The 26,330-nt window shown below is 44.6% G+C and overlaps 1 protein-coding gene across 2 annotated transcripts in view; it reads left to right on the plus strand.

Annotated features, from left to right (window-relative positions):
* Nucleotides 1–211: 211 nt before the first annotated feature.
* The window catches only part of mmadhcb (metabolism of cobalamin associated Db), a 34,894-nt gene continuing 8,775 nt past the window's right edge, over nt 212–26,330 (plus strand). Inside the window, exons 1-6 of one of the 2 annotated variants that reach the window (XM_078227975.1) lie at nt 212–353; nt 6,525–6,563; nt 10,746–10,890; nt 12,395–12,612; nt 16,224–16,332; nt 17,570–17,700. In XM_078227975.1, the coding sequence (XP_078084101.1) occupies nt 6,555–6,563; nt 10,746–10,890; nt 12,395–12,612; nt 16,224–16,332; nt 17,570–17,700 (612 nt within the window). In that variant the 5' untranslated portion in view covers nt 212–353; nt 6,525–6,554. The remainder of the gene's footprint in view (nt 354–6,524; nt 6,564–10,745; nt 10,891–12,394; nt 12,613–16,223; nt 16,333–17,569; nt 17,701–26,330) is intronic. The other variant, XM_078227976.1, reaches the window with a different exon arrangement.

Below are 26,330 nucleotides of genomic sequence, written 5' to 3' on the forward strand. Positions count from 1 at the left end.
ACCTCTCACTGTTTTCCCCAAATAAAGTGAATTTGTGAATAATGTAAATTTGTAAATAATGTGAATCTGTGCCCCGCCACTGTGACGCTGCCCGGCCGCCGCGTTGAGATGAACGGGAATAATTAATTGATTGTATGGGACGGTGATGATGTCTCCGTGCGGGATTATTGGTGTGAAGAGGCGGGGTAGGCCCCGTTGCTATGGAGACGGCGCCATAGTTACGGGGGTGGGCTGCCTGCGTGATGACGTGTGTGGAGGTGTGAGCCGGGGAGGCCAAGGTGCCGCGGAAGAGAAGCCGGGGAGAGGAGCGGGGCGGCGGATCCGGGGAGAGGAGCAGGAAGGTGGAGCTGCCTGTGAGTGTGAGCCCGAGGCTGCGAGCTTGTGTCTCCGGCCCGCGGATCGTCAGAACATTCAACATCAGCAGAGAGGTGTCGCTGATAGAGGGACCAGCAGGCCCAGGGCAGGCTGGATCCACAGGGCAGGCTGGATTCACAGGGCAGGCTGGATCCACAGGGCAGGCTGGATCCACAGGGAGGCTGGATCCAGAGAGCAAGCTGGATCCACAGGGCAGGCTGGATCCACAGGGCAGGCTGGATCCAGAGAGCAAGCTGGATCCACAGGGCAGGCTGGATCCACAGGGCAGGCTGGATCCATGGGGCAGGCTGGATTCACAGGGAGGCTGGATCCATGGTGCAGGCTGGATCCACAGAGCAAGCTGGATCCACAGAGCAAGCTGGATCCACAGGGCAGGCTGGATTCACAGGGCAGGCTGGATTCACAGGGCAGGCTGGATCCACAGGGCAGGCTGGATTCACTGGGCAGGCTGGATCCACAGGGCAGGCTGGATCCACAGGGCAGGCTGGATTCACAGGGCAGGCTGGATCCACTGGGCAGGCTGGATCCATAGGGCAGGCTGGATCCACAGGGCAGGCTGGATTCACAGGGCAGGCTGGATTCACAGAGCAGGCTGGATCCACAGGGCAGGCTGGATCCACAGGGCAGGCTGGATCCAGAGAGCAAGCTGGATCCACAGGGCAGGCTGGATCCACAGGGCAGGCTGGATCCATGGGGCAGGCTGGATTCACAGGGAGGCTGGATCCATGGTGCAGGCTGGATCCACAGAGCAAGCTGGATCCACAGAGCAAGCTGGATCCACAGGGCAGGCTGGATTCACAGGGCAGGCTGGATTCACAGGGCAGGCTGGATCCACAGGGCAGGCTGGATTCACTGGGCAGGCTGGATCCACAGGGCAGGCTGGATCCACAGGGCAGGCTGGATTCACAGGGCAGGCTGGATCCACTGGGCAGGCTGGATCCATAGGGCAGGCTGGATCCACAGGGCAGGCTGGATTCACAGGGCAGGCTGGATTCACAGAGCAGGCTGGATTCACAGGGCAGGATGGATTCACAGGGCAGGCTGGATTCACAGAGCAGGCTGGATTCACAGGGCAGGATGGATTCACAGAGCAAGCTGGAGCCATGGGACAGGTTGGATCCAGTAAGAAGTCTCACAACACCAGGTTAAAGTCCAACAGGTTTATTTGGTAGCAAATACCATAAGCCTTCGGAACGCTGCTCCTTCTTCAGATGGAGTGGAAATGTGCTCTCAAACAGTGCGAACAGACAAAATCAAGTTACGAAATACTGATTAGAATGCGAATCCCTAAAGCCAGCCAGGTCTTAAAGGTCAGCCAGGTCCATGCAGGCTGGATCCACAGGGCAACATGATCCATAGGGAAGACTGGATCTATCGGGCAACAGGCTCTATGGGGAGAATTGGATGTCTAGGGAGGGCTGGATCTATAGGACGTGCTGGAGCTATCGGACGGGCTTGATTTGGAGTAGGCTGGATCTATAGGGCAGGCTAGGTCTGTAGGGCAGATTGGTTCTTTAGTTCAGGCTGGATCTTTAGCATATGTTGGACTTCTTTGATAGGCTAGATTTCTGGGGCAGGTTTGGTTTATGAGGAAGGCTGGACATATAGGGCAACTGGAACTATAGGACTGTCTCCCATCATCTGGTCAACATTCTCTCTATTGGTCAACACTCTCGTCTCTTCAGTTCTTCATCTGGTCGACTCTCTATCAAAATGGCTGATGTGAAGCAGCAATTATAATTTAACATTTATGTGCCTAATCCAGTTTATTACTTCAGGAGTAGTGAGTCGATCCTTGCACCACCACCGTCCACCCACTTCACTGTTTCCCATCTAAATGCTGCCCCTCATCAACATTGATCTTCATCCCGGTTCTGCTTCACCCTCTTCATGTGTCTTCATGTGTATGCTGACAAGACCCAGCTCTGCTTCACCCTCCATCGCCAACACTGCCTCTCTTGACTTTTCCAGAGCGATAATTTTCATCAGTTATATATTGGGAAGATTGAGATCATTGTTACTGAAACCATTGTTTTCAGTGACTGCCCCAACCTCTGTTCTGAAGGTATTGACTCCCTCCATCTCCCTGGCAACAGATGAGATGGTAGAAGAGTTGTCATGTCACTGGGCCAGTAATCCAGAGGTACAAGCTAATGTTCTGGGGGCATGAATTCAAATCCTATTATGCAACTTAAGTGCAATTAATTCACAAAAAGATCTGGAATTGAAAGCTAGTCTTAGTAAGAGTTTAATCAAAGCAAAGTACTGCAGATGCTGGAGATTTGAATTAGAAACATGATGTTTTCAGAGCGTTACCCCTTCATCAGGTGAGTGAAGAGTTCGGCTCACAAACAGGGCATATATAGACCCAAACTCAATTACAAGATAATGTTTGGAATGCGAGTCTTAACAGGTAATCAAGTCTTTACAGGTGCAGAAAATGCGAGTGGAGAGAGGGTTAAGCACAGGTTAAAAAAGTGTGAATTGTCTCCAGCCAGGACAGTTAGTGAGATTTTGCAAGCCCAGGCAAGTCGTAAGGGTTATAGATAGTGTGATACAGTACACAGTGACACAGTGGCTACACAGTACACCAGGCTCATCACTGATGTCCAAAGCATTGATGCTGATGCTCCCCAGTTTCTGGACCAGGTTGACCTTTGTCTTTGTTTCAGCTAGTTTAACAAACCCACTTCCCCACTTTTTCCCGTCGCTCTGCAAATCTATTCTCTTCAGATAATCATCCAATTCTATTTCAGAGTCCACGAATGAATCTTTCTCCATCACACACTCAGGTCGGGCATTCCAGTCCTAATCATTTGCCACGGTAAAAGATTTTCCTTCAAGTTACCTCAGGTTCTTTTGCCAATTACCTCAAATTGGTGTCCACTGGTTCTCAACCTTTCTGCCAGTGGGAACAGTTTCTCCTCATTTACGCTGTCCAGTCCCTGCATGATTTTAAACACCTCTACCAAATCTTCTCCTCTTTAAGGAGTACAGACCCAACTTCTGCCGTCTTGCTGTCAACGTTGAAGAAACGTTGGCACCAGTATTGAAGCTTGCGGCAGTCTGTGGCTGAGTAACCAGGACGAGGTAACTTTGGCCAAATGGAAGCTATGTCACCTGTTGTTCGGCACCATCCTAAACAGATTCCGAAATTTGAGACGGGGCGATCCCGGTGAGCTTCAGCATCGGCTCTTTAATTTAGACCATGTCGTAAGCATGGCAAGCTGAGACAATCTTGATTTCTTCCAGAATCCACTCTGTGTGCATTGCATTGCAAGGGTCAAAGCTTGATCACAGAAACTGTAATGAGAGTCCTGCTTGCCTTTTTTGGGATGACCAACTCAACAAGAGTGCTGATTCAGAGTTGGTATAAGGAGTGATAAATCTATAGCTTCCAGGATGTTGATCAGCTTGCCAGATTTGAGCATGACAATGACCACTGGATATTTTCGGGATGCATCTAGATTCCGTGGCATTGGTGTACAGTTTTGCAGCTGAGAGGATGAAGAAATGCTGGGGCGATGCCCTTTCTTCATTGGGGCTAACACCTCCTTCCTTTTTATGTGAGCTAATGGCACTGGGGTCCTGCAGAGGAATTGAGATAATTTCTTGGTGAAGACAATGCTGGATCTCTCACCTGGTGTTATTGCCAAATGATCTCTTCACAATCTGAGTGCAATCTGACTGGTTGTGCTGTAGGAGCAGGTATTGCGTTACCTTTGCCCATTCTTCCTGGAAACCCTGAGGCATTATCTGCTTGGCAGCAAGGGTGAGGAGGCAGATCAAACAAATGATCACATTGCTGTGTCGCTGTAACACAGGTCACCACCTCCTCAACTTTTCCTGGGTGAGACTTCTTTCAGTAGAGTCACTGGGATTTCAATGCCAGCCTGGTTGATGATGGGGTGATGTTGGCTGTTGGAGAAATTAGGAATTATTTTGCTGACTGCATGAAATGTGCTCCTACTTTGATCCTTGGAAATGAAGGTGAGGTCCGTGTTGTAGTCTCTGTCATTGTGCAGATTGGAAAGTTACTTGCTGTTTGGGATTGAAGACCAGTTTCAGATCTTGCACTGAGATCCAGTCTGCGAGGTCTTTGCTACTGGTTTCATTTGCTTCGTAGCTCCATATAGTGTGGTGGCTGACAAAATGCCAATGTATTGGGCTAGCATTGATCCTCTGGAAGCACAAGCTTCAGCCATTTAAAATTAAGGGTTTTGGACATGCGACTAATGTGCTCCCCTATATTGATGGCAGTGCTGTAGGTGACTGTTTCTTCAATATCTTTGGTGGTGTTCTGGATGGTAGCGGTTAGCCGTAAGATTGGTTCCATGGATATATTAACAGCTGGCCTGTTGGTCAAATGGACATGTGGATTTATTTGAGTGTGAGGGCATCAATGTTATGTGTCTTCAGCATGTTGCTGAGATATTTGCCGTCATCTTGAGTTGGAAGATCCTTGATCCAGGCTATCGGCTGCAACCGAAAGAGGAAATGCTGGAAAATCTCAGCAGGTCTGGCAGCATCTGTAAGGAGAGAAAAGAGCTGACATTTCGAGTCCAGATGACCCTTTGTCAAAGCTCTATCGGCTGCAATGGAGGCTTGAGTTGTTGCTGTGAAGACCAGGGTCATTGATCAATGATATGAAGTGTTTGATGATATGAATCATGATTTGTAACTTAGCAGAATGGACCACTTGAAGGTTGTCATCTTGCACTTGTCAACAGTGAGAAAATCTAGGGAGTAGATATCAAACCAGTCGGGCTGATGCGTTCATTTTGACAGGTTCCAGTCCCCAAAGGTAGTTGCTCCCCTCCTCCCACCACCTCCAAACTCCCCTGGAACTCTCACCCTGAATGTTGTGTAACCAGTGATTACATTAACCTTGTCCTACATTGTGGATCAGCCAACTCCAGTTTGATTTTCTTTGTCAGCTGTTTTTGAAGCCAGTGCTGAAGGGCTGAGTGAAGGATATAATTTGTTCAGGACCAGATCTACAATTGGAGAATGTTGTTATATTAATGCTGCACTGAATGTAATATAATTAGAAATTGAGATTCAGAGTCACCCACTGCTGTAAACAAGCACTCGGGCACGCTTGGAATGTTGGCGTTAAGATCTGTATGAGTTTTGTTAATAAGTGACTTTTTGAAAAGTAATCATGATGAAATCGCTTTTGAATTTGAAATGAAGAGTAGGACTTGTTAACTTGGACGATTTGAACAAAGCATTTGCTTTTGGATTGCTATCATCAACATTAGTGGCTTTGAAACCCATGATCTTCTGGTGATCTAAGGAACTATGCCACCAGGATTTTCCTGTTCCTCTGAATGGGGCAGGAGATGGCAGTTGTTCTGTTGGTTGGGGAAAAGGGTAGCTGGCAAATTGATAATTTGTCTTTTCTCTTATTGGTGGTTAGCATTGCTGCCTCACAGTGCCAGGAACCCGGATTCGGTTCCCGGCTTGGGTCACTGTCTGTGTGGGGTTTGCACGTTCTCCCTGTGAGTGTGTGGGTTTCCTCCGGATGCTCCGGTTTCCTCCCACAGTCCAAAGATGTGCAGGTTGGGTGCATTGGCCATACTAAATTCTCCCTCAGTGTACCAGAACAGGTGCCGGAGTGTGGCGACTAGGGGATTTTCACAGTAACTTCATTGCAGTGTGAATGTAAGCCAACTTGTGACAAAACAATAAACTTTACTTTCCCTTACCTCCCAGGATGTTGTTTTTATAATTCTTAATTAATTTTGAGCGTAAAAAGGATGCTGGGATGGGAAGACCCAATTTGAATTGTTCTAAAGGGTATGATAAATTTGAATAACGAGAGTTTCTACAATTTACTTTTCAATATGTACCTCTATATTTTGTCAAGTGGGATTGTTTGTCCCTTCAGACTGATATTCTTTATGAAAAAAACAGTTACTGAATTGATTAATAATCCTCCCTGGCATCATATGGTTCAATTCCGGCCTTGAGTGACTGTCTGTGTGGAGTTTGCATGTTCTCCTCGTATCTGCGTGGGTTTCCTCCGGGTGCTCTGGTTTCTTCTTTCTTGCCGCCATGCCACGGTGGTTAATGTTGTCAAAGTTAATTGTGGAATTCTTAAAATAATTGAATTTCTGGTAATCATTTTGATTTCTGTTCTGCAGGACAGGTGGTTGGTGCAGAAGCCAAGCAGAATGGCCAAGGTAAGCTTTAAATCAATTCTTTGTCTTATGTTGGTTCTTCAGGACTGAAGAGTATATGAATAAATTGTGGAGTTACAATGCTGGGGAGGGCACATTATGCTTTTGTGCCTTTCTGTTCTAAGTTAGGAGGACACAAATAGAACTGAACTTAATCAATAATCACTTATTGATTAAAAGACAGCTTCTCACACTGAAAACAAACCTGAAACCAGTTGCCTTTGTCCATGTCGGAACCAATAATATAAGCAGGGCGGCACGGTGGCACAGTGGTTAGCACTGCTGCCTCACAGCGCCAGGGACCTGGGTTCAATTCCAGCCTTGGGTGACTGTCTGTGTGGAGTTTGCACGGGGGTTTCCTCCTGGTGCTCCAGTTTCCTCCCACAGTCCAAAGATCATAGAATCCCTACAGTGCAGTAGGAGGCCATTTGGCCCATTGAGTCTGCACCGACCACAATCCCACCCAGGCCCTATTCCAGTAACCCCACATATTTAACCTGCAAATTCCCTGACACTAGGGACAATTTAGCATGGCCAATCAACCTAATCTTTGGACTGTGGGAGGGAACCGGAGTGCCCGGAGGAAACCCACGCAGACACAGGGAGAATGTGCAAACTCCACACAGACAGTGACCCAAGGCCAGAATCGAACCTTGGTCCCTGGTGTGGTGAGGCAGCAGTGCTAACCACTATGCCACCGTGCAGCCCAAAATGTGTAGGTTAAGTGGATTAGGCATGATAAATGCGTGAGGTTGAGGGGATAGGGTGGGTGGGCCTGTGTAAAAATGCTCTTACGGAGAATTGGTGCAGACCCGATGGGGCCGAATGGCCTCCTACACTGTGCAGGTTCTATGGTTTGGTCCCAATATGGATAAAAAAAGCTGAACTCAAGAGGTGAGGTGAGAGTGCGCAATGTTCAGCACCATTCACGATTCCTCGAATACTGAAGCAGTCTGTGCCCATATGCAGCAAGAAAGTACCCACAAGCTATAATTAACACTTTTCCCTTCTAGTAATATAAGTGGAAACAACGTCTTCTGTAGGTTAATTCAGAAGGGGACCAATATCCTGGGGGGTAAATTTGCTAAGGCCATGCAGGGAGGTTTAAACTGATTCGGGGGGGGGGAGGGATCCTGAGTAGTGGGGCTGAAAGTGAGGGATGCATGGATGGGGACTGCAATGCACGGCATTGCAGAGGTGGGGTGGAGCAGGGTTTGAAATGTGTATACTTCAATGCCAGGAGTATTCGCAATAAAGTGGGTGAACTTGCAGCGTGGATCAGTACCTGGGACTTCGATGTTGTGGCTATTTCAGAGACATGGATAGAGCAGGGGCAGGAATGGATGCTGCAGGTCCCGGGGTTCAAATGTTTTAGTCGAAGTAGGGAAGGAGGTAGAAGAGGGGGAGGGGTAGCATTATTGGTCAGAGATTGTATCACAGTGTCAGAGAGGAGGTTTGATGAGGACTTATCTGTTGAGGTAGTATGGGCGGAGATTAGAAATAGGAGAGGAGAGGTCACCCTGTTGGGAGTCTTTTATAGACCTCCTAAAAGTTCTAGAGAGGTTGAGGAAAGGATTGCGGAGTCAATCCTGCTTAGGAGTGAAAGTAATAGGGCAATTGTTATGGGGGATTTTAACTTGACTAATATTGACTGGAATTGTTATAGCTCTAGCTCGTTAGAGGGGTCAGTTTTTGTTCAAAGCGTGCAGGAAGGTTTTTTGACTCAGTATGTAGACAGGCCAACTAGAGGTGAGGCTATATTGGATCTGGTGCTGGGAAATGAGCCAGACCAGGTGCTAGACTTGGAAGTTGGTGTGCATTTTGGTGATAGTGACCACAATTCGGTTACGTTCACCTTAGTGATGGAAAGGGATAGGCATGAACCTCGGGCCAGTGGTTTTAGCTGGGGGAAGGGTAATTATGAGGCTATTAGGAGAGAATTAGGAAACATAGGTTGGACTAGGAGATTACAGGGACTGGGAACGTCCGACATGTGGAGTTTTTTCAAGGAGCAGCTACTGCGAGTCTGTGATAGGTATGTCCCTGTCAGGCAAGGAGGAATTGGTAGGGCTAGGGAACCGTGGTGCACCAAAAAAGTTTCTTTGTTGGTTAAAAAGAAAAAGGAGGCTTATGTTCGGATGAGACGTGAGCACTCGGGTAGTGCACTAGAAAGCTTTAGATTGGCTAAGAGGGAGTTGAAGAGCGAGCTTAGAAGGGCTAAAAGGGGACATGAGAAGACTTTGGCGGATAGGGTTAAAGAGAATCCTAAGGCGTTCTATAGGTATGTCAAGAACAGAAGGTTGGTTAGGGCAAGTTTAGGGCCAGTTATAGATGGCAGAGGGAAGTTATGTGTGGAACCGGAGGAGATTGGTGAAGCATTGAACCAATATTTCTCTTCGGTGTTCACGCAAGGGGACATGAATATAGCTGAGGAGGACACTGGGTTGCAAGGGAGTAGAATAGACAGTATTACAGTTGATAAGGAGGATGTGCAGGATATTCTGGAGGGTCTGAAAATAGATAAATCCCCTGGTCCGGATGGGATTTATCCAAGGATTCTCTGGGAGGCAAGAGAAGTGATTGCAGAGCCTCTGGCTCTGATCTTCAGGTCGTCGTTGGCCTCTGGTATAGTACCAGAAGATTGGAGGTTAGCGAATGTTGTCCCATTGTTTAAGAAGGGGAACAGAGACTTCCCCGGGAATTATAGACCGGTGAGTCTCACTTCTGTTGTCGGCAAGATGTTGGAAAAAATTATAAGGGATAGGATTTATAGTTATTTGGAGAGTAATGAATTGATAGGTGATAGTCAGCATGGTTTTGTGGCAGGTAGGTCGTGCCTTACTAACCTTATTGAGTTTTTTGAGAAAGTGACCAAGGAGGTGGATGGGGGCAAGGCAGTGGACGTGGTATATATGGATTTTAGTAAGGCGTTTGATAAGGTTCACCATGGTAGGCTTCTGCAGAAAATGCAGATGTATGGGATTGGGGGTGATCTAGGAAATTGGATCAGGAATTGGCTAGCGGATAGGAAACAGAGGGTGGTGGTTGATAGTAAATATTCATCATGGAGTGCGGTTACAAGTGGTGTACCTCAGGGATCTGTTTTGGGGCCACTGCTGTTTGTAATATTTATTAATGATCTGGATGAGGGTATAGTTGGGTGGATTAGCAAATTTGCTGATGACACCAAAGTCGGTGGTGTGGTAGACAGTGAGGAAGGGTGTCGTAGTTTGCAGGAAGACTTAGACAGGTTGCAAAGTTGGGCCGAGAGGTGGCGGATGGAGTTTAATGCGGAGAAGTGTGAGGTAATTCACTTTGGTAGGAATAACAGATGTGTTGAGTATAGGGCTAACGGGAGGACTTTGAATAGTGTGGAGGAGCAGAGGGATCTAGGTGTATGTGTGCATAGATCCCTGAAAGTTGGGAATCAAGTAGATAAGGTTGTTAAGAAGGCTTATGGTGTCTTGGCGTTTATTGGTAGGGGGATTGAATTTAGGAGTCGTAGCGTTATGTTGCAACTGTACACAACTCTGGTGCGGCCGCACTTGGAGTACTGTGTGCAGTTCTGGTCCCCACATTACAGGAAGGATGTGGAGGCTTTGGAGAGGGTGCAGAGGAGGTTTACCAGGATGTTGCCTGGTATGGAGGGGAGATCCTATGAGGAGAGGCTGAGGGATTTGGGATTGTTTTCGCTGGAAAGGCGGCGGCTAAGAGGGGATCTTATTGAAACATATAAGATGATTAGAGGTTTAGATAGGGTGGATAGTGATAGCCTTTTTCCTCTGATGGAGAAATCCAGCACGAGGGGGCATGGCTTTAAATTGAGGGGGGGTAGTTATAGAACCGATGTCAGGGGTAGGTTCTTTACCCAGAGGGTGGTGAGGGATTGGAATGCCCTGCCAGCATCAGTAGTAAATGCGCCTAGTTTGGGGGCGTTTAAGAGATCCGTAGATAGGTTCATGGACGAAAAGAAATTGGTTTAGGTTGGAGGGTCACAGTTTTTTTTTTTAACTGGTCGGTGCAACATCGTGGGCCGAAGGGCCTGTTCTGCGCTGTAATGTTCTATGTTCTATGTTCTATGTGTTAGCTATGTTTGTACTGCAACAAATAGTTCGTATACCAATAGTTTGTACTCTGAAAATTAAAATTTTATCTTCCTTTTAATTTTGTGTTCCACTCAAATAGACGCTCTGCACCAAGGTCAGGCTGGTGACCTACCTGCCAGGGGTTCATGCGATCGTTAGAAGGATTGCAACATTTAGAACATTTTCCACAGCAGGCTCCTCAGGTTCTGACGAGCCTTATGTTGCAGTTATGCCACCTGATCAAGGTAGCTATAATTTTCCTCACTGTTAGCATTTGTGTTAATACATTAGGGTGGATGGAACTTATTTGGAAAACCACTGATAGGTGTTTTTGAATTAGCATTTAAGTACAAATATCCATATCACTGAGCAAGCTGTGCCTGCACATCATGCTTTTGTGCCTTTCTGTTCTAAGTTAGGAGGACACAAATAGAACTGAACTTAACGGAGGTGAGAATGTTGAAGGAAGCGTGATCCAGTTTTTAAAAATATTTGGAAGAATAGTTAACGTGTAGGATCGGAGAAGTCCATTAGTACTTTTTTTTTGGAGATTGGCAGCTGCCCTCTTCATCATAAAGCATAATTCCTTCCCTCTCTAGAAATGTATCGAGATATCTATTGAACTGATTTAATTTGTCTTCAGTGAGTTCTCCACTCTTTGCATGATGAAATGTCTCCAGTGGACTTCACTTGTAGCTACTGAGTTATTCTATTTCCTTCAGGTGCCAAAGTTCTCCCTGGCCTCTCTTCCTCCTAACCTCCTGATTTTTAATTAGTTTCCTTTTGTTTAAAACCCTTCATCATGGTGAACCGTTTGCTCCATTTAATTTTTGAGAATTCCCATCACAATCTTAAACTTCAATGGTTGGGGGCGGAATTTTTTGGTTGTTCGCACCAGCGGGATTTTCTGGCCCCTCTGCAGCGAGCAGAGATTTGGCTGAGCGCCAAATTCTCCGTCCTCCCTCGCAGCGGCAGCGGTTGCATGAATGGCCGGAAATTCCAGCCATCGTTTTGGTGTCTTTTTCTTGCCGAAGAAAACATGCCGAATGCTTTAATTCACCTCATCAATTTCAATTCAAGTTAAGAAATTTAACTGCTGTTTCAGAGAACAGTACAGCACAGGAACAGACCCTTCGACCAACCAAGCCTGCGCCGATCACGTTGTCCAACCAGCCTGTTTCAAACCCATTAATATTCTTCCAATAACCATGTGACCAGATTAACATGCAGCATCCCAGATAGATTCAGGCCAATACTTTACATTTTTACTGAGTTGATAGCAGATACATGTTGCTGGAAATTGCTGAATTACAACAGGCACTGCAGCAACACCATTTGTACAACCTGCATTCATTTTTAGTAGGAAATGTCCTGCCTATAAGTACATGAAGCTTACCCCAGTCCAACGCCAGCATCTCCACATCATAAGTACATGATACAGACCAGTGAGTTTAAATTGCTTATTTACTTAATAAAAATCCATTTCATTCAATCACTAAGGAAGCATAGCACTCTACAATCGAAAATCACTTCACACTCTGCTTTCCAACTTACTTTAAAAGCAGTGATGTAGTACCAACAGAGAAAATACATCTGCAAATAAGCATTCATGTATTTTGAAAAATAGCTCCCTGAAAGTTTTTTCATAATGAGTATTTGTGATGGTTTTGTTTCTACTCTCTCGCACTGTCATGTATATGTTGAATATTATTGTGCCAAGTTAAATAAAATACTGTGTTTAATTACCAGGTTTACAGACTATATGGCCCGATGAAAAGATGGGGCCGTTTGGACCTCAAGACCAGCGGTTTCAGCTGCCGGGTAACATAGGGTTTGATACCCATATTAATGGTATTGCTAATCAGAAGAGAATCTCAACACACAGAATACTTCCAGATGTGCTAACTGAGCCATTAACCAGTGAGAAGCACGAGTTCGTTCTTGCACAATTTGTCAACGAATTTCAGGCAAGACAGCACCATTTTTGATAATTAAATTATGGGCTTCTCGTATCAAATTTTCAACCTCCTGTGATTTGAGTTAATTTGATTTATTATTGTCACATGTATTGGGATACAGTGAAAAGTATTGTTTCTTGTGCGCTGTACAGACAAAACATACCGTTCATAGAGTATGTCAGGAGAAGGAAAGGGCAGAGTGCAGAATATAGTGCTGCAGTTACAGATAGAATGAAGAGAAGTATCAGCTTAATGTATGCTAGGACCATTCAAAAGTATGATAATGAAGGGAAGAAGCTGTCCTTGCCTAATAGTGTGAAATTTTCTCGCTGTTTATGCTTTATATTTCGTACTAACTCTCAATGGAACATGTGATTCTAAACTCCAGTTATATCAAGCAATATCAGCCAGTTCCATTTTGTTTCTGAAACTGGTGACCAACATTTCGTGAGACATGTTTTTGATCCTAGATCTCATCCCATTTGTTTTGGTCTCTGCTATCATTTTGCTGCCATCTGTCAAATATTGCTGGTTAATTGGCATCTCATTTCACTGATGGGGTGCAAAAGTGTTCCCATTATACCATAATGGCATATCACACCAAAAGCTTGAAGGCGTTGTAATATAAAATGTTATAATAGAAGTACTTGACTGAGCGTGGCATCGAGAAGCTCTAGCAAAACTGAGGTCAATGGGAATCAGGGGAAAACTCTCCTCTGGTTGGAGTCATGCCCAGCATGAAGGAAGATGTTTGTGCTTGTTGAGGTCATTCATCTCAGTCCCAGGACATCGCTACAAGAGTTCCTCAGGGTAGTGTCCTAGGCTGAACCAGCTTCAGCTCTTTCATCAATGACTTTCGCTCCATCATAAGATCAGAAGTCAGAATGTTCGATGATGAGTGCCCAATGTTCAGTGCCACCCTCGGATAGTGAAGCAGTCTCTGACTTTGTGCATCAAGGCCTGGAGTGAAACTGGAGGCTTAAAAGAGTGCAGACGGGCGTGAGACTGAGAGCAGAGCCAGTGCCAATCATGGGGCTCAGTGTGTGGACTGTCCTCGTTTATCTTTGAAGAGCTGGTACAAATTGTTGGTAACATTAAGGTTTTATTAGTAATAAGGTTCTGCTGTAATAGTAATAAAACTTTTGGGGATAATAGTGTTCATTAATTAATTAAAAAGGAATAAATTAATTTTGACGTAATAACGGTGACAAGGCAGGTGATGTGTTTTGAATGTGGGAGTTCCTGGACACCAGTGTGACCCAGGGCAAACACATCTGCACTAAGTGTCAATCGCTTGAGGAGTTTCAGCTCAAAGTTATTGATCTGGAGGCCAAGCTGCAAGCACTGATGCATCAGGGAGGGGTAAGTTACCTGGACACTTTGTACCAGGAGATGGTCACACCCCTTCGGCCAGGCAAATCTTTAGAGTTGGTCACTGGTCAGGGTCGGGGCGAGGTGGGGCTTTGATGGGCAATCAGGCAGGTGAGGAGATTGCAATGAAATCCATTCATTCTGTGCCTCTGTGTGCTATATAAGCTTGTAGTCTGTGGAGTTTGTGATATTTAAGCTACAGGATGTTCTCCTGTTACATTTGCTTCTGCCTAGTAACAAGGGCGGGGTCCTCTGGAGTGTTGTGGTAGGTCACCAGATTAGCTCAAGAGTCAGTGAACAGCACTTCTGGAACATTAACTTTTGTCAGTCAGCCAGCCAGCAAGTATATCAGTTAAGGGACAAGGGAGGGGGACAGGGAGAGGTCCCAGTTAAATTAAGGAAAAAGAGAGGAGCAGAAAAACAGAGTCCAAACGGTCTAGCCACATGAATACTGTGGCTACAATAACAAGTCAAAGGCTGGGAATTGTGCAACGAATAATCACCTCCTGACTCGGCAAAGTCAGCCCACCATCTACAAGGCAGAAGTTAGGTGTGCTGGAATACTCTCACTTGCCTGGATGATGCAGCTCCAATAATACTCAAGAAGGTCGACACCATCCAGGACAAAGCAGCCTGCTTGATTAGCACCACATCCACCACTTTCATCATTGACTCTAACACTAATGCACAGTGGCAACAATGTGCATCAGTACCTGTTGCGCTGCAGCAACTCACCAGGACTCCTTCCAAACCTGTGACCTCTACCATCTTGAAAGACAAGGGCACCAGATACATGGGAACACCACCCTCCAAGCCATCCTGACTTGAAGCTATATTGCTGTTCCTTCACTGGGCGGTTAGGGTGCAGCAGGCAGGAGGTGGCATAGGGCTCTCGCTAACTGTCTTCCCAGCGGCCAAAACCCCTGTCGCTTCCACAACATTCCACCCATTGTGATCACTGACATAACCTCATGTCTCTAATAATGTTGCTGCAAATGGATGTCTTCAAATTTATTATAGGGGAGGGTAAAAATGTTTACTTTCCAAACCTGTGAAGAATAAAGCTAGTTTGCACAATAATAATTAATTGGTAGTGTTGTTGATAGGAGGATAACCTCAGGCTACAGACTGATTTTGATCAGCTGGTATATTGGGCAGAGCAATGGCAAATGCAGTTTTACGCAGCTAAGTGTGAGGTGATGCATTTTGGGAGATCTAATAAGGGTAGGAGATACACAATGAGAGCTAGATTCCTAGGGGAGTATTGAACAAAGGGACCTTGAGGTACAAGTCCATAGATCCCTGAAGGTGGCAGCACAGTTAGATAGGATCATGAAGAACGCATACGGAATGCTTGACTTCATTACTCGGGAGAATGTAGGAGCAGCGGGATCTTGGTACAACTTTATAAAACATTGGTTAGGCCACAGATGGAATATTGTGTATGCAAATGACACTATTGGAAGAGTGTGATTGCACTGGAGAGGGGACAGTGGAGATTCATCAGGATGTTGCCTGGGATGGAACATTTCAGCTATGATGAAAGACTAGAAAAGCTGTGTTTCTTTTCCCTGGAACTGAGGAGGTTGAGGGGGATCTGATAAATTATACAAAATTATGAGAGGCATAGATAGGGTAGATTGTAAGAATATTTTTCCCATGGCAGAGATGTCCAAGACCAGAGGGCATAGCTTTATGGAGTACGTAGCTTAGAGGAGACCTGAGGAAAATTCTTTTCACCCAGTAGGTGGTGAAAATATGGAACACGCTGCCTGAGGGTGGTGGAGGCAAGTGTTCTTGCAGCATTTAAGTCACCAAGGCACAATAGGCAATGGTCCAAATGCTGGTAAATGGGATTAGTAGATTGTAATTTGATGGTCGGCATAGTCACGGTGGGCCAAAGAGCCTGTTTCTATGATGTATGTCTCTATGACTCTGCTGCTGTGTGGGTGTGGTTTTTAATGGAAATTTAGTTCACTTAGTGACTTCCATTGCCTTGCTAATCCTTTTGATCAGAGGCTGGAATTTTATGGCTCTCTTGCAGTGGGTTGCCTCACAGCGGATACAGGTAGCCATTCAAATTTCCATTGATTTTGGCAGGGCTGGAAAATTCTGGCCTGTTGTCATGCTATTGTGCGACTGCTGTTCAGTTTATGTTGTTGGAGAAGAATGACAATTAGACCCATTGTAATGACCTGTCATCAATATTTTCCAGGAGAATAATGCTTTGTTTCTTCTATTTATTTCAGGGAAATGAAGCTGAACCTCAACCACAAGAAGTCACTACTGCAGAAAATTACTTTGAGAATGCGAAGGTGGAATGTGCAATAGAAACCTGCCCAGAACTTCTACGAAAAGGTCTCTTGTATTTTTTTTGTTTCTTTAAATGGAATTTGTTTTATGATAGTTGGTAAATGCATCCTTGTAATTAAATTATCCTTGCGCAGAAATACCATGTGTGTAGATGAGCATCACACTGTTCCAAGTTTTGGAAGAGAGCTTCCAAACCCCGTGGGTTGCTTAATTACCAACCCCGTGGGGACCCTGTGTTTGTTTAATTATCAATCCCTTTTCAGGATACCTCTTTGCATCTTGTCTCTTTATCTTGTGTCTTACTCCTCTATTTTCTTTATTAGAGAAGTAAAACAAAGACTATGTTCAGACTCTGGGGCCAGAATTTTACCGGCACGCCCGCCCCGATTCCGGGGGCAGGCGAGGCTCGGAGAACAGCATTCTCCGTTGGCCTCAGGTGGACATGCTGGTAAAATTCCACCCTATGTCACAGATGCTTTCCTATTCATTAACTACTAAGTAGGGCAGCACGGTGACACAGTGGTTAGCACTGCTGCCTCACAGTGCCACGAACCTGGGTTCAACTGCCGACTTGGGTCACTGTCTGCGCGGAGACTGCACATTCTCGCCGTGTCTGCGTGAGTTTCCTCCGGGTGCTTTGGTTTCCTCCCATTGTCCAAAGCTGTGCGGGTTAGGTGCATTCGCCATGCTAAATTCTCCCTCAGTGTACCCGAACAGGCGCCGGAGTATGACGACTAGGGGATTTTCACAGTAACTTCATTGCAATATGAATGTGTGCCTACCTGTGACACTAATAAACTTCTTCCAATCATGCAACTTAACAATTGTTTTTGCGATATCTTAATGTTTGTTCAATGATCCAGAAAGTACAGCAATTGGAATGCTTCTAACTTATTGGCTGTGGAAGGAGGAAATTATTTTCTCTTGCCACTAGTAGATCATGTTTCAGGTTCACTCAGCTCATCATCATCAGCCGACCAATGTAGTGTCAACACTGAAAGCTCAGTCTGGTGTGAATACATAAGAACATAAGAACATAAGAAATAGAAGCAGGAGTAGGCCATCTGGCCCTTCGAGCCTGCCCCGCCATTCAACAAGATCATGGCTGATCTGAAGCGAATCAGTTCCACTTACCCGCCTGCTCCCCATAACCCCTAATTCCCTTATCGATCAGAAAACTATCTACCCGTGATTTAAACATATTCAACAATACAGTGAGGATACTTATAATGGTGTGCGATTGAAGCCAGAGATTTGATTTGGCCTTCATGTTGTTCCTCAGATTTTCAATCTATGTTTCCTGAGGCTCCAGTTGCTGGATTTACTGTACTTACTGTGACCCAAAGAAGTATTAATGATATGACTTTATGGAACGAAGCAGTAGAGGAGGAACGAGAACAGCTACTCGAGAAAGTAAGTAACATATATTAATATCGGTATCAATATGAATCTATTGGAAAATATGAACTGCACCTCAAGAGGGAAAATGGATTTACAGCTATGATCAAAAACTCTTTTAGCCTTCCTTCCCACAATCCAACTCGGAGCTTAACACTTGACAGCATCTTGTCGGTACTACTCAATTTATCTTGCCTTTTCTTGCTTGTAAGCTTCACTTAATCTGCTCAGTCATAATTTCTAAAATTGATGAGAGCCAGGGAATTGTTGGGTGTGACTGGCCAAATAAACTGTTTTATTTTTAAAGGAACACACCACACACAAATGCACAAAATTGCCAGGTGGGTAAAGACCTGCCAGCTCTGCCCTACATTATGATAGTCAGACCATTGTAGCTAAACACTTCTGTCCCCACCCCATAATCCACAAACCCCATCTCGCTTCCACCCTCAGAGCCATGTATGCTCTGCAGCAGAAAAACAAGTCCAAAGGGGGGGAGAAATATTATCCAAAATTCCACTCGACCTGCTGTGGTGATGGAAAGCAATCCAGAAGGTCATATTTCAGTCTTCTGAGGCTTTGGTATTCCAGGAAGTGACAAAAGTCATCAGCATTCTCCTTCACACAGCTTTCTGGCATTTCAATTTAAAATCTAGTTTAAAGATTGCCAATAGCCAACCAAGGGCCACACGGGTGGTTAGCACTGCTGTCTTACTGTGCCAGAGATCCGGGTTCAACTCCTGGCTTGGGTCACTGTCTGTGTGGAGTTTGCACATTCTCCTCATGTCTGCGTGGGTTTCCTCCGGACGCTCCAGTTTCCTCCCACAGTCCAAAGACATGCGGGTTAGGTTGATTGGCCACGCTCAATTGACCCTTAGTGTCAGAGGGACTAGCAGGGTAAATACGCGAAGTTATGGGGATAGAGCCTGGGTGGGATTGTGATCGGTGCAGACTCGATGGGCCGAATGGGCCTCCTTTTGCACTGTAGGGATTCTATGGCGCTATGATATGGTCAACTAATACAGTAATCGTCTGGAAACCTCTTTACTCACAGGCAGGGAAGAGGAGACAAAACGCTGGCACTTGAAAAGTGCTGTGGGGGGTGGAGGGGGGGCAAACTGACTGAGTTCATTGAGAAATGTATCCCCCTCAGACAGTTCTGTTGAAAGGTCATCAAAAGGTTAAGTCTGTGTTGCGCCGCAGATTTAGGACAGGATTGTTCTCCCTCTCCGTGGCGTGTTTGGCGGCAGTGAGAGGTGGTGCACCGCTCTGGCACGGTTCCGCCATTGTCATCGGTGTTTCCCATTGAACACACCCCTCACCGCCGGGAAACCCGCAGCAGGGATGCACCATCGGCAGTACCGTAAGATCACACCGGCGTGAACGGCAGCAAGACTTTGGCAACTGTCTGACGTGAATATTTCCAACCTTTGCTGTTTTCATTTCTAATTGCCAGCACTGGTAGCATTTCATGCTTTTGTTTCAGAACGGTGAGATATTCTGCCCAGCAGTGTTTTCTTGCTGCTGCCTGTAGATGGCACCCTTGCTTCAGCAATACTTTTGACTGCTCTGAGATCAGTTGTTTTTTAAAACAAAAAAGTTATAAATCTTAACCACAAAAAAAGAAAATTATTTACAAGCTTTAAGCAGTTTTGTATTAAACTGTATGGTGTCAGATTATGCTGAACAGAATTTACGCAATGCATCAAACTTCATTTTGCAAAGGACTAAGATTGGTGACCAGTATTGGAGTAAGTTGGAGACAGTTTATTTTACTTCAGATCCATCCACAATCTCAGAATAAGGGGTCGCCTATTTAGGATAAGTGATGAGAAGGAACTTTTTCTCTGAGGGTAGCGAATCTGTGGAATTCTTTCCTGTGGAAGCTGGGTCGTTAAGTATGTTCAATGCTGAGATAGATAGACTTTTAATCAGTAAGGGAACCAAGAATTATGGAGATAAGGCGGGAAAGTGAAGCTGAGGGCCATGATCTCGCTCAGTAGCAGAGCAGACTTGATGGGCCAAATGGCCTACCTCTACTCCTATGTCTTTTGGTCTTGTGTGAAATTTCCTCACTTAAATTATTATCCAAGCATCTTCAATACTCTGACCCTGTCATTAATTGAAGGGTTGACGTGAATGGCCAAGAATCTTTTCCTTGTTGTGATTTCTCTGACAAAAATGTATCTTCAATCCATTCCATTATTTAAAAGAATATGTGAAGTAGTTAATGAATCTGTAAATATTTTTTAAAATTTGTTCTCAGTTAATTTTACACTGTTAGCCACACACCAGGAAGTGCTTCTGAAATGACTTGTTTTCTCAGAATTAACAACCTCAATAACTAGAAAGCACAAGCTGGACCTTAAAAAAAAGTTAAAGTTTATTTATTAATCACAAGTAAGGCTTACATTAACACTGCAATGAAGTCACTGTGAAATTCCCCTGGACACCACACTCCGGCGCCTGTTCGGGTCAATGCACCTAACCAGCACATCTTTCAGACTGTGGGAGGAAACTGGAGCACCTGGAGGAAACCCATGCAGACACAGGGAGAACATACAAACTCCACACAGACAGTAACCCAAACTGTGCCACCATGCCACATAACTTATAACTCATAACTTAAGTTGGCAAACACCCATGTTTATTAAATTTAAATATGTAAATACATTTATTTTTGATTTTTGTCATGGGTGAAATATTAATCGTTTAGTTGAAGTAAAATTATAAACATGGTGATTACTTTAATAGGTTTTGCAATCAATGGGAACACAGACCTGTGCCTGAAACTACCAATGCAGCAAGCTGTAGTCCAGAAGCCAGTGTTGAGTGTAGTGAGGTACTGAGGAGGGTATCAAGGTCACAGGAGTGTACCGGCAGACAGGAAGGTGGGTTGAAGTGTGTCTACTTCAATGCAAGGAGCATCCGGAATAAAGTAGGTGAACTTGGAGCGTGGATTGGTACTTGGGACTACGATGTTATGGCCATTACGGAGACATGGTTAGAACAGGGACAGGAATGGTTGTTGGAAATTCCAGGGTATGGATGTTTCAGTAAGAGTAGGGAAGGTGGTAAAAGAGGTGGAGGAGTAGCATTGTTAATCAAGGATAGTTTAACGGCTGCAGAAAGGCAGTTCGAGGGGGATCTGCCAACTGAGGCAATATGGGCTGAAGTTGGAAATAGGAAAGGAGCGGTCACGTTGTTAGGACTTTTCTATAGGCCCCCAAATAGTAATAGAGATGTGGAGGAAGAAATTGCAAAGCAGATTATGGATAGGTGTGGAAGTCACAGGGTAGTTGGCATGGGTGACTTTAACTTTCCAAATATTGATTGGAACCCTGATAGTTCGAATAGTTCGGATGGGGCAGTGTGTGCAGGAGGGTTTCCTGACACAATATGTGGATAGGCCGACAAGAGGTGGGGCCACATTGGACTTGGTACTGGGTAATGAACCGGGCCAAGTGTTAGATTTGTTTGTGGAAGAGCACTTTGGAAATAGTGACCACAATTCAGTGTCTTTCATTATTGCAATGGAGAGGGATAGGGCCATATGGCAGGGCAAGGTTTATAATTGGGGGAGAGGTAATTATGATGCGATTAGGCAAGAATTAGGGAGCATAAGATGGGAACAGAAACTGTCAGGGAAAGGCACAAATGAAAAGTGGAGCTTGTTCAAGGAACAAATACAGCATGTCCTTGATAGGTATGTGCCTGTCAGGCAGGGAGGAAATGGCTGAGTGAGGGAACCATGGTTCACAAAAGAGGTTGAATGTCTTGTCAGGAGGAAAAAGAAAGCGTATGTAAGGATGAGAAAACAAGGTTCAGTTGGGTCGCTTGAGGGTTACAAGGTAGCAAGGAATGAGGTAGAAAAAGGGCTTAGGAGAGCTAGGAGGGGGCATGAGAAGTCCTTGGCGGGTCGAATCAAGGAAAACACCAAGGCTTTTTACTTTTATGTGAGAAATAAAAGAATGGCCAGGGTGAAGTTAGGGCCAGTCAAGGATAGTAGTGGGAACTTGTGCATGGAGTCAGAAGAGATAGGAGAGGCGATGAATGAATACTTTTCTTCGGTGTTCACAAAGGAGAGGGGCCATGTTTTTGAGGATGAGAGTGTGATACAAGCTGATAGGCTGGAGGAGGTAGATGTTCTGAGGGAAGATGTATTAGCAATTTTGAAAAACCTGAGGGTCGATAAGTCCCCTGGGCCAGATGAGATATATCCTAGGATTCTTTGGGAGGCAAGGGATGAGATTTCAGAGCCTTTGGCTTTGATCTTTGGGTCCTCACTGTCCACAGGGATAGTGCCAGAGGACTGGAGAGTGGCGAATGTTGTTCCTCTGTTCAAGAAAGGAAATAGGAATGATCCTGGTAATTATAGGCCGGGTTAGTCTTACTTCGGTGGTCGGTAAGTTAATGGAAAAGGTCCTGAGGGATAGGATTTATGACCATTTGGAAAGATGCAGCTTAATTCGGGATAGTCAACACAGATTCGTGAAGGGTAAGTCTTGCCTCACAAATTTGATTGAATTCTTTGAGGAGGTAACTAAGTGTGTAGATGAAGGTAGAGCAGTTGATGTCGTATACATGGATTTTAGTAAGGCGTTTGATAAGGTTACCCATGGTCGGCTCATGAAGAAAGTAAGGAGGTGTGGGATAGAGGGAAATTTGGCCGATTGGATAAGTAACTGGCTATCTCATAGAAGTGGAGATGTGCACTGTTTGAGAGCACTCTCTGTGCACTGTTTGCGAGCACATTTCCACTCCATCTGACAAAGGAGCAGCGCTCTGAAAGCTTATGGTATTTGCTACCAAATAAACCTGTTAGACTTCAACCTGGTGTTGTGAGACTTCTTACTGTATCTCATAGAAGACAGAGGGTGATGGTGGATGGAAAATTTTCAGACTGGAGACCAGTTACCAGCAGTGTACCACAGGGATCAGTGCTGGGTCCTCTGCTATTTGTGATTTTAATCAATGACTTGGAGGAGGGGGCTGAAAGGTGGGTCAGTAAATTTGCTGATGACACCAAGATTGGTGGAGTAGTGGATGAGGTGGAGGGCTGTTGTAGGCTGCAAAGAGACATTGATAGGATGCAGAGCTGGGCCGAAAAATGGCAGATGGAGTTTAACCCTGATAAGTGCGAGGTGATTCATTTTGGTAGGACAAATTTGAATGCGGATTACAGGGTCAACGGCAGGGTTCTAAGGAATGTGGAGGAACAGAGAGATCTTGGGGTTCATATCCACAGATCTCTGAAGGTTGCCACTCAAGTGGATAGAGCCGTGAAGAAGGCCTATAGTGTGTTAGCGTTTATTAACAGGGGGTTTGAGTTTAAGAGCCGTGGGGTTATGCTTCACTGTACAGGACCTTGGTGAGACCACATTTGGAATATTGTGTGCAGTTCTGGTCACCTCACTATAAGAAGGAAGTGGAAGCATTGGAGAGAGTGCAGAGGAGATTTACCAGGATGCTGCCTGGTTTGGATGGTAGGTCTTATGAGGAAAGGTTGAGGGAGCTAGGGCTTTTCTCTTCAGAGTGGAGGAGGATGAGAGGCGACTTAATAGAGGTTTATAAGATGATGAGGGAGATAGATAGAGTGGACGTTCAGAGACTATTTCCTCGGGTGGATGTAGCTGTTACTAGGGGGCATAACTATAAGGTTCATGATGGGAGATATAGGAGGGATGTCCGAGGTAGGTTCTTTACTCAGAGAGTGGTTGGGGTGTGGAATGGACTGCCTGCTGTGGTAATGGAGTCAGACACTTTAGGAACTTTCAAGCGGTTATTGGATAGGCACATGGAGCACACCAGAATGATAGGGAGTGGGATAGCTTGATCTTGGTTTCAGACAAAGCTCGGCACAACATCGAGGGCCGAAGGGCCTGTACTGTACTGTTCTATGTTCTATATGTTCTATATTTGCTGTTCTTGCTTTTCTTTGTCAAAGCAATTGATGATCATTGAGACCTTTTCTGCAGTAAAATGGTATAAAAATGTAAGGGTTCGATGTTCTGAAAAGTTCTTGGTGTGTCTGCTTGCAGCTGATTTGATTTTTTTTATTGTCACGTGTGAAAAATATTGTTTTTTGCGCGCTATACAGACAAAACATACCTTTCATAGAGTACATAGGGGAGAAGGAAAGGAGAGAGTACAGAATATAGTGTTACAGTCATAGCTAGGGTGCATTATTAGAGAGTTTTAAGAGAGTTAGAGTTAAGTTTTAAGAGCATAGAATGAGAGTAAAAGATAGAATTAGAGGGTGTGCTGGGACAGCTCGCAAGAAGTCACCTTGCTCCAGTGCCATCTTGAATCCTATTCAGTTCTTGCATAATATTTCGCTGTGCATAATGTTAACATTTTAGGACAGAGATAAGGAGTAACCTCTTCACTCAAAATGTTGAGAACCATTGGAATGTCCACTTAGAGAGCTATGGATGCTCAGTTATTAAGCATATTCAAGCCAGGATTGACAGGGCATTAAGGGATATAGGGATTTCATGGGAAGTTATGACAAAATGGAAGATCAGCTATGATTCTTATTGAATGGTGGAGCAGCTACATTACCTATGCCAATTCCTATTTCTTATGTTCTTATCATGGTAGACTGGGGAACAAGCAACTTCTTGGCTCTGTTGGCCAAGTCACATGAGCGTGACCTGAATGTGAAGCCAATGAAATGGAAACACCCGGATATCATGCAGGCACCCCAAATAATAACTGAGCTATACCAGTTTAATCAGCAACAATTGACAATTAAATACGAAGTTTTTTTAAATAAATTCACCATTGGCTGCACTGTAGACATCCAAGGCGTATTTCAGCGTGCTGAGACAAAGACGGAATTGTTATTTGATTCTTGGAGAAAGTAAGATCTTAAATTATTCATTACTACTGGGTGTCCCAAAACACTTCACACCCAATGATTTTGTTTTGCAGCGCTGTCACTGTTATATAGTGAGGAGGTGACTGAAGAACTAATTGTTCAGCCAAGTTTTATTGTTTCTGAGTTTTGATGCTCTAGGCAAGGGGGAGAAGATTAAAAATAAAACCAGAATGCTACATTTTGAGTTATTAGCATATCCAATTTTGTTCATAACCGTGGAGAAGTCCATGACTTGAACTGCTCCATCCTCCCAGCTGGGGGAGAGTACACCCTGGCAAACTACACCATTGGAGTCATAATTGTGGAATACACAACAAATTACAGGCCCTTAAAATGGAATCGTTGGAAAGATTTACTTTGGTACGAAATAAAAATCCAGTAGTTTTGGGGGGAAAGAAACATTGATTTTGGAATCTTGCTGTAAAAAAAACATTAATTGCATTTACATTGGCTCAGATTTCATATTCATAGTAGCCATTGTAAAGACCAATAAAATAAGCAAACAAAGGCTAATGCAAAACAGCAAGGAATGACTGCAAGTGTTCAGAGAAAATCTGAAGAAAATACAGGGCTTTTCGTTTTCCTGAATTGCTTGATGATCATGAAATGGGTTCTATTGGTTGCTTACATTTTTATAATTTTACAGATACTTTCAATACAGATGAATTCTAAATTTCCACATTTGAACCATAGAAAGAAAAATAATTACTAATACACCGCATGGATCCTTTGTATGCTGCAATAAATCTGTTACCCACAGTTTCACAAGCTCACAAACACTACATGAACAACAGAAATGACATCCTGGAGTGCTTACCAGTGTCACAACACCTTTCTGGAAATGTGAGACAGAGCCTTGTGGCAAGTGCTGATCAACATAATTTGTGAAAAGGACACACAAACTCTCAGTGGAGTGGAGAACAGCACACAGGTGGGCATTTCGGACCCCACTCTCCCATTTTCACTGTGTCTCTGTGCTCCTAACGTCCTCTGGTAGTCCAATACAAAGAAGTTGGTGTCTTTTTGCACAGCTAATCTCCACTCTCGGAACATACATGAAGTTAGGTGTGATAAGAGGCATGGTATTTATCTTATAATGGAATGCCACTGAAAATGGAGTGACTGTTGACGTTTTGAACATACCATCAATAGAAAAGTGTCCACAGTCTCTGGAATTCCTACCATACGTGGAACAGGATATATATAAACTTCAAGAATACATTTAAATGTATATAAATAGACTGTCCAAACTCCTGACTTTGTAATTAATTATTTCATTAATTATTTTGTTTGGGTTTTTTTTAGAAAAATGCCCTTTCAAACATGTTTGGGGAGCATTTAGCACTGCTGCCTCACAGCGCCTCGGACCCGGGTTTGATTCCCGGCTTGGGACACTGTCTGTGTGGAGTTTGCATGTTCTCCCCGTGTCTGCATGGGTTTCCTCCAGGTGCTCCAGTTTCTTCCCACAGTCCGAAAGACATGCTGGTTTGGTGCATTGGCCATGCTAAGTTCTCCCTCAGTGTACCCGAACAGGCGCCGAAGTGTGGCAACTCGAGGATTTTCACAGCAACTTCATTATAACTTAATGTAAGTCTACTTGTGACACTAATAAATAAACTTTATTTGTTAGAGTAGTTAGGGAGTGTTTAAATTAAAATGGCAGGGGATGGGAACCTTTGCAAGGGATGAGTGGAGGGGGAAACACAGACAAGAACAAAAGAGAGAAAGGGGAATAAGAAAACTGATAGGCAGAGAAATGAGG

This window comes from Mustelus asterias, chromosome 14, assembly GCF_964213995.1.
Source record: "Mustelus asterias chromosome 14, sMusAst1.hap1.1, whole genome shotgun sequence".
In the NCBI taxonomy this organism is placed as follows: domain Eukaryota; kingdom Metazoa; phylum Chordata; class Chondrichthyes; order Carcharhiniformes; family Triakidae; genus Mustelus; species Mustelus asterias.